Source organism: Miscanthus floridulus, chromosome 15 (assembly GCF_019320115.1).
Source record: "Miscanthus floridulus cultivar M001 chromosome 15, ASM1932011v1, whole genome shotgun sequence".
Classification (NCBI taxonomy): domain Eukaryota; kingdom Viridiplantae; phylum Streptophyta; class Magnoliopsida; order Poales; family Poaceae; genus Miscanthus; species Miscanthus floridulus.
Genome location: NC_089594.1, coordinates 29,848,896 through 29,867,819, shown reverse-complemented (window position 1 = coordinate 29,867,819; position 18,924 = coordinate 29,848,896). Strand labels below are relative to the sequence as shown.

The 18,924-nt window shown below is 46.8% G+C and overlaps 2 protein-coding genes across 5 annotated transcripts; both read right to left on the bottom strand.

Moving 5' to 3' along the window:
* Nucleotides 1-3,928: 3,928 nt before the first annotated feature.
* On the bottom strand, nucleotides 3,929-7,623 carry LOC136507291 (protein ACCELERATED CELL DEATH 6-like). The gene is made up of 3 exons (XM_066502061.1): nucleotides 6,849-7,623; nucleotides 4,707-5,296; nucleotides 3,929-4,615 (listed from the first exon to the last, which is right to left on the bottom strand). The coding sequence occupies exons 1-3, from the start codon at nucleotides 7,621-7,623 to the stop codon at nucleotides 3,929-3,931; spliced, it is 2,052 nt and encodes a 683-aa protein (XP_066358158.1).
* A 2,504-nt stretch (nucleotides 7,624-10,127) lies between these two features.
* Nucleotides 10,128-18,068, bottom strand: LOC136506431 (filament-like plant protein 3). Of its 4 annotated transcripts, none has more exons than XM_066501362.1 (5): nucleotides 17,899-18,068; nucleotides 14,816-15,034; nucleotides 13,465-13,756; nucleotides 10,870-13,247; nucleotides 10,128-10,723 (listed from the first exon to the last, which is right to left on the bottom strand). In XM_066501362.1, the coding sequence occupies exons 2-5, from the start codon at nucleotides 14,930-14,932 to the stop codon at nucleotides 10,373-10,375; spliced, it is 3,138 nt and encodes a 1,045-aa protein (XP_066357459.1). In that variant the 5' UTR covers nucleotides 14,933-15,034; nucleotides 17,899-18,068; the 3' UTR covers nucleotides 10,128-10,372. The 4 variants fall into 4 exon arrangements, with proteins under 4 accessions (XP_066357459.1, XP_066357462.1, XP_066357460.1 ...); XM_066501365.1 differs by lacking the exon at nucleotides 17,899-18,068 and adding an exon at nucleotides 17,544-17,803; XM_066501363.1 differs by lacking the exon at nucleotides 17,899-18,068 and adding an exon at nucleotides 17,177-17,514.
* Nucleotides 18,069-18,924: the final 856 nt, after the last annotated feature.

Genomic DNA, 18,924 nt, shown 5'->3' with positions numbered 1-18,924 from the left:
TTTCTTAAAACCTATCATTCTCTTTCCCTGTTCTTTTCCCAATCCCTTAATCAACGTTCGCACGTCCGTAAACGTTGGGGTGCACGATTCTTTCCTTTACCTTACCTTAGGGCCACTTTGGATGCCAAAATTTTTGGCAAAACGTATTGTAGCGGTTTCGTTGTTATTTGACCATTAGTGTCCAATCATAGTCTAATTAGGCTTAAAAGATTCGTCTCGTGGATTTCGTCTAAACTGTGTAATTAATTTTATTTTTTATTTATATTTAATGCTTCATGCATGCGTCCAAAGATTCGATATGACGGGGAATCTTGAAAAAATTTGGCATTTTGAGGTGCAACTAAACAGGGCCTTAGACTATCTCCAACAGAACATACCCAAACCAGATACGCATTTCGTGATTTAGGTCGCACACAGTAAAAGAGTCCCTCACCCGCAACCTCTCTTCTCCAATAGCTACGCAAAAATCCTCCCCTGCTCCCTCTCCTCGGCGGTGAAGACGGAGACAGAGAGATGGCGTCGAGGCGGGGCTTGCCCTGGCGCGGAGGCAGAGGCAGATCTGCCAGCCCGTCTTCTTCTCCTCAACCGGCGCCCCATCCTCTTCCCCGTCGAGATCTGGCGCCCTTCTCTTCTCCTCCACCAGCCATCCTCTTGCGTCCCCAAACACACGAGGGCGGGCGTGCAGTGGCCCACGCGGCGGGGAAGATGCGTGCTCGCCTGGGCGTGGCCTGCGGCGAGGAGGATGTGCGCTCGCCTGGGTATGGCCCGCGTCGGCGAAGAGGCTTTCTCGCCCGTGCCTCCGTGTGTGGCCCGCGCCGGCGAGTAGGTCCGTGGTGTGGAAGCGTACTCACCGATCTGGATCTGGAGGTGAGCAGCGCGAGAGGGTAGCGTCGGCGGCTCCCTTTCCTCCTCCTCCTCCACTGTTCCTGCTTCCCTCTCCCTGCTCGCGCCGCCGTAGTCCGAGCCCGCCACCGAGTCGCCCGGCGCCCTCCACCGCGCTGGAGATTTGGGTTGTGTGTTAGGAGAACGCTTATTTGCCTTCCCTCTCTCCTCCCATGTAAAATGCGTAGTCCGATTGGCGGCTCTGTTGGAGTGAGATTTTTTTTTACCATACACCATGTATTTTGGGTTTAGGTCGTGAAATGCGTAGCCGTTGGAGACCGTGTTAGGATCGTACTCCGCCTATTCATCTTCCTGCGCTTCCGCACCGCATGCCCTTTACACGTAAAATAGGAATCGGCTGAGCGCGAGCATGAGGGAAAATCTCGCCGATTCCCGAGCTGCCTCACCCTCCGCCTTGTCCTCGTACTCGTCGGCGCCCACACCTCCCTCGTCCTTCTCCACAGTCAGCGCTCACGCCTCCTTCCTCTTCCTCCCCGCTCGAGTGCTGCTGCCCCCCCTCGCTCGAGCGCCCGCACCTCCCTCCTCCTTCTTGCTTGGTCGAGGTTGAAGGATTTGCATAGGCTTGGCCACCAGGCGCCGGATCTGGTGACCCCACCGGTACACCACTGCCGGAGCAGCACGGCCTTGCCCACCACCGCTGGAGTTGCTACGCGAGCGACTCGGCTTCAACAAAGTCGGACTTGCCACCGATGACCGGCTCCGTGAGAAAGGCCTGTCATTGTCGGATGCATGGAAAGCCTCCCTCCTCTTCCTCCTTGCCGAGCCCCGTCTCAGCCTCGGCCTCATCAGGCTCTCTTGGCCCGAAACGAGAAGCTTTTTCACACTAAGCTTCTTGTAAAATCTAGCTTACAGAAAAATCAAGCCAAGAAAAAAGCTCCTCAGAAAAAACTGCCTCAAACCGGGCCTAAGTGCCCACTGCCCAGATGGCTGAGTGACAAACTGAGTGGCGAGTGTTTGAGTAGCTCATTGCTTGGGTGTCCAAATGGTTATGTCAAGTTACCGACTGTCTGAGTGGCCAAGTGATCTAGTAGCCGAGAGACTAAGTGACCGAGGACTGAGTGGCCAAGTGACTAAGTGGCTGCTTGGTGGCTAAGATGATTAACCGTGTGTTTGGTTTGGAGGCCAGGTGGGTTGGGTTGGGATGAACCTAGTTTTCTGGGATGGGATGAACCCATCTCATGTTTGGTTTGAGGGTTGGAGCCGTTCTAGTTTTCTGTTTGGTACGAGGTATGGAACGGGATGGGATGGATGGTACTGTTAACTCCGTCAGTAGCTATCTGCGAGGGACCGAGCTGTCAGTGACTCCTCCCTTTTCTTCCACCTCCCGTCGCACCGCCCTGCCCCCGCGGCCCGCACCGCGTCGCCCTGCCCCGGCGCGCCCTACACCGTGTAGCCCTGCCCCGCCATGGCAACCACCTCCCCGAGCCAGAGCTCGCCCGCCCTGCTGCCATCTCCCCAAGCCTACGCTTGCCTGCCCTAGCCGCACCCGTCACCCGCTGCTCGTCCAAATCCAGAGGCCAGAGGAGCTGCCCCGTGCCGCGCCACCATGGACGGAGCTCGCCGCGCCGCCATGGCTGGGGTCGAAGCTCGCCCCACGTTGCGCCATCATGCCTGCCAAGGGCTAAGGGCCAGGGGCTCGTCCCGCGTCGGAGGGCGAGGGCCGGGGGCCGGAGGTCGCACGGAGCTGCGCCATGGCTGAAGCATCCGGACATCGCTGGGCATCGGAGGTCGCCCATGCCAGCGATGGAGAAGCATCCGAGCAACCCGCGTCTGCGCTCGCCAACGGAGATGCAACAATGTCCATCTGGGTCGAGATGATTCCTCCAATTTGGAGGTACCGATCGAACCCGCATCAAGAGAGAATATACCTTGTGCGGGATGAACCCAACCCACTGATTCTAGAACCAAACAGCAGATCATCTGGGACGGACCCGGGATATCCCCGTTGAACCCGCAACCAAACACACTGTAAGTGATCAACTGACTGATGAGTAGCCAAGTGATTAATAACTGGCTAAGTGGTTGAGTGACTGGGTGATTGAGTTATTGGGTGTTCGAGCTGGTGACTGGCCGGGTGGCCAAGTGACTAAGTGGTCGAGTGGTCAAGTGCCTGAGTGGCTCATCGCTTTAGTGGCCGAGTGACTAGTCTTTACTCTTTAGTTATTGAGTGACCGAGTGCCTGGATGGTTGAGTGAACGAGCGGCTGATCGATATTGAGTGGCAAATGACTAATTAAGCGGCTGAGTGGCCCGAGTGACTGAGTTGTCGGGTGATCGAGTGACCAAGTGACTAATTGGCTGTGGCATAGTGATTGAGGTACTAAGTGTCCAAGTGCCTCAGTGTCTAGTTTGCTTGAGCGACTGAGTGGTCGAGTAACCTAATAGTTGAGTTATAGAGCGACCGAGTCATTGATTGTCAAATGATATTTTAAGAAAACAATTATGATATCTCGTTAACAAAATAATTTAGAAATCACATGTTACTATAATAATGGACGTTGACTATCGCAATCATAAACATGTGTGTGCCGTGCACGGCTACTAGTTTTCTAAAAAATGTATACATTGCACACATTTTTTTTTCATAAATCACAAAAAAAAATCGTTATTTCCCAATTGTGTACCAATATATGTACTAAATACTAATATAGTGCAGTGCACACATGATCACTGATGAGGCGCCAAAACTTTGACCGGCGTATGGAACATAAATGTTCCCATTTCATCTCTTCATCACCTCCGTCCCAGGTATGTTTGATATATGTGTTAGCAACAACTAGTTAAAGGGGAAGAACAGCTAGGAAACTTGGAGGGGAGGAAAGGATTAGCGACGGGGAACGACGAATGATTCAATTCAGAGTTTTCAGTTTAGTTACAAATGGTTCATCCCCTCTCCACGCAACATCACAGACACATATACTAAACCCACTCAGGACCGCTCACACATTTGCTGGGCCGAGCTTGTCTTCTGGGCCTCGCTGGGCCGAACTGGGTTTGCTCCTGGGAGGCTTCTAACAATATGTCCATCATTTCTCGCGATATTTAGCTGAAATGGCTGCCGAAATGAAGCTTGTAACCAAGGGCCAATAGACCATTGCTCCTCGGAGGATGATAATGCGTGCAAAGATCAGCAACGCCTGATTCCCCATTCTAGCATACAACGCTCTTGCTACTGCGCGGCCTCGCAAGGGGTCCATGAATCCGCAGAGAGACACAACAGACGCCACCACACAGATCGCAGTTGCAGTCATATAAGCAACCGGAGCCAAAGTCACGTACAAGCCTAACGCAAAGGCTGTGCCCAGGCTTGTGACCGAACCAAACGCGAAGAACATGGCTATGTCGAAGTGCCAGATGCGCAACGGGACATCGACGATCGCTGTCCCTGAGTACATGAGGTTGATGGTAGCCATGCCGGCGCAAGCGAACGCCAGCGAGTTGGCGGCGATGAACGCGTCAAAGACGTACCTCCCAGACAGATTTGGCTTGCCGTTGTCATCATAGTCTCCAGGTAGAGTGAAACTTGCAGCAAATGCCACGCTCGCCATGAGCACTGAGCCGAGGCCCAGAGTCTGCGTGGAACTTGTCATTTTCTTTGATTCTTTCTCTTCATCCAGTGGCTTAATGTAGTGTTCTTCAAAGTGGTCCATCCGACGGTTACCGTGCTTAGCATGACAAAACTTTAATGCGCTATTGATCAAGAATCTTTGATTCTGAAAAAGAAAACATATATATATGCTATCAGTATATATTCAGTCACATTAGCATGCCGGCCTGAAATCTGAATCTGAATATACTACTTACCCAAGAACAAAAAGACCCATCACGAATATTACTATCCGACAGGTCCAGAGAAGTCTCCCCATTGTTATTGGTTATATTTAAGTTAACCTGCAGGTTCTCCAAGAGTAAGCAAAATATGTCCTGAAACCCAAGTTTTACTGCGAAGTGTAGTGCAGTGTTCCCATCGTTGTCCTGCATGTTCCAAATCCACGACAGCGACGGAGTTTTGCAAGCATGCGAGACTACATGCCATCGCTTCTTCTCGACAGCGATGTGAAGGAAAGTTCTTCCTCTAGTGTCACGCAGCCCAGCGATGCTGGGACACTTCTGCAGAAATTTCACAACGGCCTTGTTCGATCCTATGCAGGCAGCAATGTGCACTGGGAATAGCCCCTCGTTATCTGACTGAAACATTGGGGCTAGGTTGGCTTGCAGCACCTGTTCGAATGGCATGCCTGGATGCCAAATACCACTGATCCAAGGGCGGTGGATCCAGTAGTTTACAGGTTTTGGGCGCAGCACTGATGTTGCGAAATGAAGGGGTGTGCTCCCGTTTTCATCCCCTTGCGTTGTCAGGCCAATGTTCCATCGCAGTAGCATTCTTGTCATCTCTGCAAATGACGACACACTTCTTGTTAACTGCCTTGTTCTATTCATTTAGTAGCTAGCTAGGTTTAATTTGTAACCAAGCAAACAAGAATCGTACCCTACGTAAATATAAACATAAATTATATGTGCTAGTAGTCTATCAATTTGTAAGCTCTAGATTCTGAGTGCCACACTGAATATGGATATCCGCCAGCAATTATTCTTTACGAGAACCTTATTGCACTATAATTACAAGAATATAAGCCTGTAGTTTTCTTGACAGCCAGGAGGTACGTTTTCCCTTCCTTGGCGCCGGCTGTGGCGCGAGGCGGTGCTGGGCGGCTTCCTGTCCCATTTTAAGGGGAGAAAGAAAAACGACTTCTCATCACTACGTTGGATAGAGGAACCATAATCAAATCCGTCTTGTTTTACTCCTTTTCATCACGTGTGTAGCTTATATAACGTAAAAACATATACATAAATTATTATCGTGGGTATTAATATAATTTAAAATGTATTTTAGTGTCATTGGTAGGTGAATCATCTGGAGGACATTTTTCCATGATTGCTAAAATGCAAAAGCGTATATTTATCGCTCATCCATGCTCCTATACTTGACCTACATGATGACATGCCACATTACTTTAAGTTAGTTTTTTCTATACTATAATGAAAGAAGTGGCATACAGAGGCTGCTAGGCATACTTTATGGTTACTTATTTCTTCATAACAGACTGTTCTTATAATTAGATCCACGTGGATTCGAGGGGATATTTTAGTTTACATGTGAAAGTGATAAAAGTGTGTAATTTATATGCAAATTCAAGGGCTCACTTAAATTGTATATTATAGTGACGAGATGGGTAATTTAGACATCAAGGCGGAGTTACTTAGATTATCTATTTGACTATTACAATGATAAGTGGGTAACTTAAATAAAAATTTAGAGGATTACTTTAATTTTGTTCTTTTTATAAGGCAGAGGTGGATAATTTTTATGTAAGTTTGATAATTTTTTAGAAAACAAAATCGATCGGCTATTATTATTAGTGGCTATTAGAATTTAACAAATTGATGGCCAGATCTTTCTGATTTTTATGAGTATTTTAATATTTATCATTGTTTTCCTAGCGGGTTGGCAAGGATTAAAGTGGATGCTTAGCAACCTCTAATCAGTAATAATCTGTAATAGTAAAATAATTTAATATATCTCTGTATTGTAGTTGCTGATACTGAGACACAGAAAATAACCAAGTGCGATCTTTTTGCATCAAAGTTTTCATAATACTTTGCAACACATAATTAAAGAATTCTCTACTGTTGTAGAGCTGAAGAGTATACAAAAGATTGCAGGTTTTTGCATGGAAAATTAAACCTAATATAATGCTGTTTTTTATACTGAAAATGTAACATAATGTCTTGTTGCCAAATATCATTTTGTTTTTTTTTTTGTATGAATTTTTTCAAAACTCAACAATGCTTTTCAAGCAACACATGTTGACCAATTGAACAATTAAAGCATATAGACAAATATCAACAAATTAAATGCATCGATGTATCAATGTTGTACCGTACCTTGGCCTCGAAGAACAGCAGCATGCAGTCCATTTTGCCCATTAGGTCCAGAATAAGAAAGATTCCCACCACTCATGACATACAGAGACTTGGCAATGTCGTGGCGTTCTAGCAAGACGGCCAGATACAATGGCGACGTGCCTTGTTTAGGAAACAAAGCCAGTTCCGAATCTGCCTCCATGAGAAGATCGACCGTGTGCTTGCTACCATTCCGGACGGCGTCGTGCAAGGCGGTCTCCTTCCTCCCATTCTCCTTCCTCACGACTTCCTTGAGCCTCTCTCCGCCGCCGCCGCCGCCGCCGTCCTCGCCGCCGCTGGCCAGAGCGATGAGACGAGCGACCATTCTGGGCCTCCCAGCTCGGGCAGCACAGTGCAGGGGTGTGTCACCCTTGCCGTTCTGTGCGGCCAGGAGGTAGCTGGCCCGGCGGTAGGCGATGTCAACGCTCCTCAAGAAGCTGTCGCCGTCTCCACAGGTAGCCAGCACGTGTAGTGCCGTGTCGCCGTCGACGGTGACACCCTCCAGAAGCGGCGGTGCAGCAGTAGGAGGCCACGCCCTCGTCGTCGCCGTGTGATCGGCGCCTTCTTCGACGTCAGAAGCTTCCTGCTGTGGCGGCGGGCTTGAGGTGTCGTCGCCCTCGAGCAATTCAGTGAATGCTTGGGTTGCCACGGCATCCGCTTGTGGCCCGTAATGATCTTGCCTATTGAGAAGAAAGCTCAGTGCCCTCCAGGAGCCAAAGCATGCTGATGCTAGGAGCAAGGGATTCATGGAACACATCGCGGTGGCTTCTCAGCTGCCTGGTTACCGAGTTTCTGCTGTTTGCTGAAACGAGCAAACTTGCTATATAAGCATTGTAGGGGTGCTAAATGCTTGGCTCCACACAAAGCAAAACCACACAGTACAAAGATATGCATTTCTAAAGTTTATGCTAGGAATTAATGCCCACTCTCGAGCATATGAGAAAACAAACTCCAAAGAAAAGAATAACCACACCGTCAGGCATACTCAACATAATCTGGGAAGAACGTATTGCATTGTTCCGACTTTGGGTGCATGCAGGATTTCGGCACTTAAGCGGCATATGGTGTATATATATATTACAGCATGTATTTTGGATATAATTTCCTCATTGTTACTAGTCAATTTGTTAGACAGTCATAAAGTACGGTCGCAAAAAGAAAATACTTCATTATTAGGTTGGGAATCCATCTCATATTCCTAGCTTCTTTATTTTGTCCGAATCTTGTGCTTTCTCCTTACTCAGATCTATCGAACTTCTTTTGAGCTGTGTTGGTTCTTATATACACGATAATTAAATTATGTTGCCAATCCATGGGAGGACACAATGCAAAGGACAGATCATTGCATGAAGAGCCTTTTGTTCTTTGTTACTGGCCCCCATCATATTCCTAGCTTGTGAGTCCTTCCTACACAGATTGGCCTTCTTTTGGAAATGTAAGCTGGAGCCTAAGACACTCCATTTTAGCATCTTAAAACTTTAAACTAGTACTACTGTGATTTGGAATCCATCGGAGACACATGAAGGTATCATCACATATTCACATGCATGCAGGTTCCTTTTGTTCTTAACTTGCTGTTGCTTGTCCAATTCTTCTGTGCTCTTCATATATACCTAGACAAATAAACCTCTTATTGCCAACCAAAATTTGGCAGAAATTGAGTTATTCCACATTGAGGCTGGAATACCCAATGTAGAGCTAATATTCGTTATTATTCTACAATTTTTATAGTGCCAACGTGTTTTTGCAGCTTGTGATATGTATAGATGCTGCGAAGATCATATCCAAAGATTTCAGATTGACTTAACCGAAGCACCAAGATAAGGTTACTATTGGGGATTCGGCCTCAGATAACGCTATCCCCTTATATTTAATTACATAACCCTCGGAAGTTGTATCTGCTTCGTTTGAAGGTGTCGTGGGTTTGTAATCATGGCAAGCATCGTGTTGTTTGACGTGGGTCGATGTATAGACCTTCGGTGGCTTAAGGACTCAAAACACTTAGAGACGTGGAAGATTTATTCTGGTTCGGGTCTCTAAGCCCTACGTTCAACAATGGGTGTTCTTTGTATTAGAAATGCTCAATCTAGAGTTCTTATAATGGAGGAATATAGAGAGAGAGAGAGATGTAGGGGGTAGCGCCATTCTTCATCTAGGGTTTTCTCAGGGTTGAGTCCCCTGTCCTAAGTTCTTGTTTTCGGACGGGGTTCAGTTCCTTCTACAGGAGCCCATGCCCCTCCCCTGGCCCTTATATACCGAGGAGGGCATGGGGTAAAAGGCGAATGGTTCTCTACCTAGGGCTTCTTGTCTCGGGCTTCAGTCTTCTTCTTCTTTTGTATTGTAGCTCGTGCCCGACAAAACTACAACCACTCCCTGACGTCTCTATTGCATCCTGGCTAAACCGCCAGGTATTGTTGTCTGCCGCAACGGAGCCTTCCCTAGGTGAGCCTTCTCCTAGCTTCTTTGGCATGCCAGGCTTGGGCGAGGCTTCTGTTAGGCTGGGAATCTCCGCGTTGTGGCCAAGCCCTCGAGGCCCGAGCGAGGGCGTCCTGAACAAGGGTTCTGCCTTTCTTGGCTCACCCTTCTGATATTGGAGACTTCCTTGAGAGAGGGCCATCTACGGGCTGCCGAGCCATTCCTTTTCTGCTAGAGGGTGCGCGCTATAGCACACTCGATGGGTGTAGTCCCTGAACCTCCAGCTGACTCAGAGCGAGAGTCGGTTGGGGGTTAGCCGAACTGTCATGTCCTTGACCCAAGGACTTAACATACCCATGTTAGACCTCGTGAGCGGGACACATTCGTACGTGAAGCTTCATAATGATTTACTTTCAGGAAGGAACCAAAATTTGGTAGAAATTGAGATATTCCACATTCAGGCTGGAATACCCAATTTAGCGCTAATATTCTTTATTATTCTAAAAGTTTTATAGTGCCAACATGTTTTTGCAGCTTGTAATATAAATGCTGAGAATGTCGTATCCAAATTATTTAGGTTTTTAGGAGACCATTCCTTGTAGTGAAAACTGTCCGTTGACAACAAGGCACCTTGTGGTAGACTCGTGTACGTGTCTATACTGGCTACTGGGTCTCAAAAAAAAAAAAAAAAAAAATTAGGAGACCATTTTCCATCTGCCGTGATAGTTGCTGTTACCATATCCACACCTTCCAGGTGAACAGAAAATTTCGACGCTGCACAACAAAGATTCATCGCAGGTCACCACAGCAAGCAAAGTTGAACAGCAACACATACAAACGTCATATGAACATTGAATATGCACTGTCATGTAACGAGAATCACACACAGATAACCAGGTTTACATTTTGCAGCAAACGACCGCCAGTAAGACCTCATCAAGCAGGCTATAAAAACTGCGCTTGCTGGAATGGATGTTCATCACACAAATCTAACATTCAGTTTCTGTAATGTACATCGACCTACCTACACATATGGCGGCATCCATGGACTGTTTGTTAGTATGACATCTGGGTAGCCTCTTTTTTTTTCATCACCTTCTACTTGCTCTTTTGCTCCTGTAACTGCTGAGAGTCGAGAGCCCCCCTGCGAATACCGACATCTCCGAGGGTGGGGACGAGGGCTGGATTGATGGGAGTGGAGAAAAGAAGCTTGTGTTGTTGTTTGGAAGGTCAAAGTCGTATAAGTCATCCGTAAACATAGCAAATTCAGCATCATCGTTTCTGAAGTCCAGTGGCAATGGCATGTCCCTGCTGCATTCAAGCCTTTCAGGCTCCAGCACCACACTGTCGAGGTCTGTCAGTGATTTGATTTGACGCTCCAGAGAAGCAATTGTCTTCTGGCACTCTGCGAGCTTCCCAGCTGCGTTAGCAAGCTCCTTCTCCTACAAAAATGACAACATTTTGACTTGAATTCAGTGATGCTAATGGTCTTGTTTGTCCAATTGTCCTTTGAAATGATATGCTTAAAGTACTATAAATTCATACGGGTCTATTAGGTTCAGGTGCTATAGAAAGGGAAGAAATTTACCTTCTTAACCTTCAGATCTCCATTCGAGTTTGCGAGCCGCCAGAGCTTTGCATCCCAGCTATCTCTTGACAACTGAGCCTCCAGCTTTTGGCATTTCTGTTCGTACTCTTCTGACAGCAATCTCTCCTGCTCGATCTCCCTATGGAGCAAGCTCACCTTGTTTGTCAATTTTATGAGTTCCCTATCTGCTGTTTTAAGTTTATGCTCCATAGCCATCCTATCTGACTGCAAAGTCTCTACATTGGCAGTGAATTCGTCTGTTAACGACATCTGCTCCTTGAGTTTTGCTTCCAATGACTCCACCTTCTGCCTGAGAATTTTGGCATCCTGATGTGCTGACTCCGCTTCCGACACCAACACCTTCTTTACAGCCTCTAGAGCTTCTAGCTGCATCTGGAGCTCTGCAGAAAATGCCTTCTCCTTTTCCACATCGTGCTCAAGTGCAGTCACCATGTCGCGCAGTTTTGCAGCTTCCGAGTTCACTAACTGGAGTTGTTCCTCTAACGATTCTTTAGCAGACTCCATAGAACGAGCTCTCTCTGCTTCAATCTTCATCTCTAACTGTGCTGAGAATTCCTCATGAAGTGTATTCTCCTTCTCTAACTCGCTCTGTAGTTGTTTTGTGATCTCTTCCAGTTTCTGTATTTCAGTGTTTGCTGAAGACAGCTGTGCCTCCAAGGATTCTTTAAGAGCCTCAGCAGTTCTTGCTGCTTTAGTTTTCACTTCTATGTTTACTGCAAGCTCGTCACGCAATGCCTTCTCTTTTTCTACCTCATCCTCGAGTGCTTTGACAACATCTCTAAGCTTCCCTGCTTCAGTATTTGCTGAACACAGCTGTACCTCCAATGATTCTTTAACTGCATCGACAGCTGCTTCAACCTTTGTCTGTAACTGTGCTGTTAATTCTTCACGCAGTGCCTTCTCCATTTTGACTTCATTCTCTAGTGCCTTGACAATGTCACACAGTTTCCCCATTTCAGTGTTTGCTGAACACAGCTGTGTTTCCAGTTCTTCTTTAGCATTCAACATGGCTTCTGCATTTTCGTTCTGCTGCACAGAAAGATCTCTCTCAGCCTGAACTCTCTCTTCCAGTGATGCCACAGTCAGGCGAAGCTCTGTAGCTTGTGCTGACATCAGTTCTAACTGTGACTCCAACTCTTTCTGCTCTGCATTTTCCTCCAATGAAGCTACAGCCATAAGTAGTTCCTCAACTTCTACAGATTTGGACTCCAACTGCAACTCCAAAGCCTTCCTCTCAGAGTCCAAACGCTCCACATCTTCCAAAGCAGAAAGTTTGGAATCATTTGCTGATTCCAACTGCATCTGCATTTCGACCAGCCTGTTCTTTGCCGCCACTAACGCATCACAGGAAATGTCAAGCTGATTTCTAACTTCCATAAGTGCCATCTCAAGCTCCCTTTTCTCGCTTGCAATTGCTTCAAAATTTTCCTGCAAATATGCGACCTTGTTTTGCAATTCTTCAGTTTCGACTTTCAAGGAGCTGCTTCTTGCGACAGCATAGTCAGAATCTATTTCCATTTCAAAGTTAGAGCTTGTGCCGTCTGATTCAGGCAATGCAACTAACCTTTCCATCTCAAGAAAATCATCCATTATGTCAATTTCAACAGGATTGTTCACAATATTTCTTGAACCATCCTTGCCATTCTTGAACTGATCAAGCTCAGCAATCAAAGCCGATGCCCATGAGTCGGAATTTTGCAGATCATTATCAACACCCACCATATGCTCCCCATGGTCGGACTGGCTGTCAGTCAGTGATTCCATGCAGCAATTGTTTTGTGTAGACCTAGAATTATTGATCAGTGCTGTTTTCCGCGTTAGATGCTGTAGCCTACGACATTCTGCCTCAACCCTGGCAATCTTTTTAACACTTTCCAAGTGTTGTTTACTTGCTGTCTCCGCTGCTTGATTGCTCAGATCTCTTTCCAACATTAGTATCTTCAGATCCTTGGACTGTACAAGAAGTTTGGCCTTGAGATCTATATTCTCTTTCTCAGTTGCCTGAAGCTTGGCCTTAAGGTCCAAGTTTTCTCTCTCAATTGCCTGAAGCCTTTCTTGCAGATCATGCTGTAATAGCATGGAAGATGACGCTTCTAATCTGGTCACTTCCAGGCGCTTTTTTAGCTCTGCAATATGGTTTTGGAGCTCAGGGTTTTCAGACTGCGGCACCAGAGATTTTGAAACAATTTCACGGATTTTGTCCTCTTGTTCTTCCCTTGCCAGCCGCAGTTGCCTGACGCATTCCTTGAGGGCCTCATCTAGGTGGCTGACTTGATCCTGGAGAGAAGCATTCTTCTGACAAGAAGCTTCAAGTAGCCCCTTCAGAGTAGTAACTTCAGCTTCAGCTTGTTCCCAACCTACAAAAGAAGTTTCAGAAACAAGATTAAGAGAACAGCTACATAGGATGAAAGCAAACTTCTCACACATGCAAATTTAAGATTGCCATTCATTATTAGAAAAAAGATGTGAATCTAACTGTACTCTCACGATGCCTTTATAGGTTCAATTATAAAATTCAAAACTAAATATTTTTTGCACTCATTTCGAGAGAATTTACTAAGGAGCAAAAGTTACCTGCAACAGCCTCTTCTGTGACTTTAGCATGCTGCTTCACTAAGTCCTCTTTTGCTCTGATGGTCGAAAGAGCAGCAGAAAGTTTGTAGTTCAAACTCTCCAAGGTCTCCTTGATCCCTTCATCTCTAACATTGGAGGATACATGTTGTTCTAATGATTGACCATGCTCTGGATTAAAATTGTTCAAATTGACCCCTGCTGCTAGCTTGCCATTCAAGGATCTTGCTGCTCCAGTTTCTTGGCTGTAATCATACTTACTTCTTGAAGAGGCTCCAGGGGATTGAGATTGACCCTGAAATCGCAAAGCATTATCTGAGATGGGACTTAAATCTCATGATTCAACTGTTTAACATATAGACCAACTATTTTCATAGAAAAAAGGTGAATCATTCATTGCAGCATTCAAACTGTGTCCCAGAGCTAGCACTAGAAGTTATCTATGTCTAAGTTAAAAATCCTTAGCTGACATACTCACCACCATTTGAGTGGTCAAATCATTCACTGTTCTTCCAAGGAAATGCAAAGATTTTGATTGTTAACAAAAAGTACATTTAATGGGATTGATGTTGTGTAACTTAATACTCTAGGGAAATTTAAGTCAAACTGTCAAATAAATGTAACTTCCAAGACCTAAAATCTATTTACTCAATAATACATTGTATCCCTTTTGCCAAAGCTAGCGGGCTAAATTGTGTGGCCAAAGAAAATTATCAGATGGTACTAAATTCCATATGTCCATTAAAAAGAAAAGGTGGCATTCTCATCTGGTAATTCAACAGTTTTAAAGGCGAAGAGAGACAATAGGATGAAAAATAGGACTGAGCAAAATCTGTATTAATCCCTCAAATGTGTTCATTGCTTATTTGTATTGGGAAAAAAGTAAAAGAAAAATTTAAGAAGATCCAATAGCTGATCATTTTAGCAAGGGTAACGAAATATGAATTTCTTATAGTTAGAAAACACATGGGTCATGGCTAAACACTAAACAGTGTATCAACCAGCCAAATATCAGGGTGAAAGGTAGCAGCAGATCAAGTTTACAGAACTCCCACTTGAGTTAATTAACCTAACTAATAGACAACTACCAATGAGTTCTAGCATCAGTAGAACTAAGGAAATTACCAATGATTCCTAAAATTCGAAATCAACAGGACCCAATTACCCAAATATTAGGAAACTTCCTCCCTAGGAAATTCCAGGGTCATACAACTGAAAAGAACTACAATTCTCAAAAAAATTATGGCAAACTCCAAATACATTATCATGAAGTAAAAAAGTAATAGCTGCGACCAAACTGTACTGATGAAATGAAAAAAATGTACAGGACACAAATTAAGGCATGGTGCTGAACCTGATCGTCAGAGCAGTGCTCGGAATGTGACGACACAGACAGAGAGCTGTCACTACCCCCGGGGCTCTTATCCGACGACTTGCGCCTCCAGAGCCAACCCGCACGATCCATAACCATGAACCACTCAAAAGATCAAAAGTGGTTCTTCTGCTTTCTCCCTCTTCGGGGCTATCACCATGTGCAGGTCTGAGAGATCAATACTTGGCATTGGAGAGACAGCTGTGCACCATAAGCAGAGATGCTGATTAGTGTGAATAAAAAAATGCAGTATACATTATCACTTGAGAAAAAAATGATAACAAATTATGAAAAATGCAGTTCTAACTTGTATAACAGAAACTGTGAAAGGTAGAGACTATTGGAATTAAATATTCGTAGGATGATGGTCCAAAGGCAGATCGCAGCTGATCCTTCTCTATCAGAATATTTTGTGAAGTAAAACTAACACGTTGATACAACACACGCAGTGGCGGATCCAGGATGAGATCAAGGAGGGGGCTAAGTAATGGACATGTTGATTGATAATGAAGATGTAATGATAATTTATGCTTGATGCTACAGTAATTTAACCAGGAATTAAGGCTCCCGGGGGGGGCTGCAGCCCCCCCCCCTGGATCCGCCAATGAACACACGCATCCAAATTCCTTGGTCCGGATAGAATGAGGCCAAACAAATACTAGTATGCGTGCTCCACACATCTGTTGAGGAAGAGAAGGACATCTCGCCTAGGATGATTCAACTTGGCAAAGAAAAACAGGAGAAAAAAATTGGTCCCCGTCAACATGTGCAGCAAACCACCGGTTCCTTTCTTTAGCACAACTTGGCAGCACTTTCACACACACTGACACTGCGCATCAGCAGCACGAAACCCGACCACGGTAGAGTAGAATCTCAGGAAAAACAGGCGACGCACCCCACCCCCCAAACAAAATGCAATGGGCAGAACTCGCAAGGACCAAAAATATATCACCGAAGAACACCAAAGAAGTAAACAAGAGTTAAAAATATATCACCGAAGAACTCGCAAGGACCAAAAATATATCGCCAGGCCGTCGGGATGGACTCCTCATCCACCAGCTTGAAGCCTCTCCTGTCGTCCAGCAGCAGCCGCGGCTGGCGTCGTGGCTCGGACCGGCATCGCGGACAGCTCCGCTTGCGTTGACGAAGCTCATCGGGCGGCGTGGAGGGAAAGAAAGCCGGCGGTCGCGGCATGCTGGCGTCGAGCGGCTGTGGCGGCGGGTTGGCGTCGAGCGGCCGCAGCTGCTGGCTGGCGTTGGGGCGATGGCGGACGAGTGGCCTGGTGGGCGCTGGCGACCTGCTGGTATGCCCGGCCGGAGGAGGCCGGCTCGGCCGCTCGGCGACGCGGGCATCGTGGGCCCTTGCATGGGAAGGACTGCTAGAGGTACAAGATTACTACGTAGGGTGGTTTGTGCAAAATTTTATCCCACGACTCAACACGTTCAGGCAGATAGATTTCGATTTTGAGAGTCCGTAGTCTAAATGGCAATGGCACAGGGCCAAGTTTAAGGGGCTAACTTAAAAACAATTTGCAGGCATTTCTGTAAAAGTAGTACTAGAAAGATTAATTCTTTCAGAAGTACGCCCCTGTCGCATCAGAGCTATAGTAGCAACAAAAGGTATCGCGAAGAGCTCACAAGTACAATTCAATCTTTGTTTCGACGGACCAATTAGGCCCCGTTTAGATTCAAAATTTTTTTGAATTTTGGCTCACTGTAGTATTTCATTTATATTTGGTAATTAGTGTTTAATTATAGACTAATTAGGTTCAAAAGTTTCATCTCGCGATTTCTCGACTAACTGTATAATTAGTTTTTTTTCGTCTACGTTTACGTTTAGTACTCCATGCATGTGCCGCAAGATTCGATGTGATGGTTACTGCACAAAATTTTTTGAATTCTAAACAGGCCCTAGAAGAAAAAAAAAAAACATACGGAGTAATAAACTTGTGGCCACCGACTACTAGTCCCCGTTCCCCAGCTGAAGAGGGAGGCAGCAGAGAAATAAAAATCCATCGGCGGCGAACATAGAGGGAGGCGCGAATGAAGGCGAAATCATTGAGCACATGGCACAGTCTGAAATCAATCACCTAAAACCTCCGAGAGGAATCCGCCGCCAATCGATTCAAAATCCCATCTTTCCCGGAGCCGAACCCAGTTTGAGCGGAGAAACCCAAGAGCGAGCGAGGGAGAGAGAAAACGCGGGGCCGCTTGAGGGAACTCCATGGAGGAGCAGTACTAAATACGGAGTAATAAGTACTAGTACAGCATAGCGAGCGAGCAAGAAGCAAGGACGATTGGGGGAGAAGAGAAGCCATGAATGGCGGCATTGATAGATACGCACCTGGGCGGAATTAAACGGGTGCACGGAGAATGCCGCGCATCACAAGAGCGAACGCACAAGGAAGGACACCCTCGCTCGCTCTCCGTGAGAGAACTGGACTCAGCTCTAGGTCTCTCTCTCTCCTCTACCTCCCTATACTCCGCTTTAGGTCAGTAGGACAGCGCGGCGCAGGTGGGATCGGAAAAGCGGCATTGCCGGATGCCCGGCCACCTCACTGCCTGCTCACAGGACGGGAGAGGGGAGAAGGGGAGGAGAGGAGGAGAGCGCAAGGAACAAGCAAAGGCGGACAAGCGCGCAAGAACACGAGCCGGGGGAGGGGAAAAAGTTACTAGCGGGCACCACCGCACCGCACCGCACTCGACCTCACCTGCGGCTCTCCTCTCTCGCCATGTGAGGGGCAGAGGGGGGGAGTGGAGTCCACAGGCACAGCTGAGCGAGCAAGCGGCTGCAGCCTGCAGGTACGGCGGGGCCGGTGGGGGAGCTCGGCTCGGAATCGGATCTCCTTCCTTCTCCGAATGCTCTCGGGCCTCGAGGCGACGACTGGAGTGGAGTGAAGTGGAGTGGCGATGCGCGCGTGCGATGGTGCATCGGAGCGAGCGATAAATGCGAGGATCCAAAGCCGCCCGCCCCCTTTTCTCCCCCGCATCCGAAATGAGCCAAGAAAAAAAAAGAAAATGAAATGGAGTACTAGTAGTAGTACCAGTACTAGCAGTAGTACATACCGTAGACACGGTCGGAATACTAGGCGGCGCCATTGGCGTCTTCCTCCTGCTCGCTCCTCTCGAGGCCTCTCTTCTTCCCTCTGCTCTTGCTCCTCCTCTCCCTCTCCCTTTCCCGGGCTCCTCGTTCTCTCTATAGCTCAGCTGCCTCAACTAATCGACGGCATTGAGTACAGTTGCAGACTGGTGGTTCTGCTACGAATAGGATTAGCAATAGTAGTGCATTGTTTGGTGAAGTAGTCGTACTAACCACAAACTACTGCTGCATTAGTCGTTAGAGATTCGCCTGATTGCGAGATTGCAGCGACGGGTTACGGGGCGCGGGATTCCTGTCCAAAATTCTTTTGACATGTTATGCTTTCGTCAATTTTTTTTATTCAGCTTTTGTTTTGTTTCTCGTGCACCTGACGACGGTTGCTGTCCGCTTGTCAGTCCCGTCCCGCCCGCCCCCAGCGGCCCAGCGACCTTTTTCCTCCTCCGCCTCGGCGCATGTGCCCGGGCGGGGCCCACACCCCCGTTGGCGGTTGCGCAGTCATCGCTCCGGGGCGGCCGTTCTATTTTTTATTCGAAAGCCAACAAAGGCACGATTTCCGAGAATGAATGAACGACCGAAACAAAAACGTTCTTTCTAGTCGGAGAGTGACCGTGCAAAGTTGAAGGGTGCAAGCACGAGGATTTCTACCGCTTTCTCTAAATTCCCTGTTTGAATGGGCCCACGAAAAAGTAGTGTACGTAGTTGTGACTTTGTGACAGTAGAAGCTGAGAAATATTGGTTGTTACTTGAGCCCTTATAAAATTTGCTTTCCACAACCTAAAGCCCCGTTCGTTTCACAGGGAATTCCAGCTTTTATTACTTGGAACGATTCCTGGTCACATTCACATCAAATCGAACGGGCCCTAAAGTGGAAAACAAATAGGGCTCTGAAAGATTTTTTTTTGGGTATGAAAAATAAAGCACTCTTTATAACAGCCATAAAACATTTCCGGTCTTTGCTCCCTTTACACACATTTTCCATGGAATCATAAAGA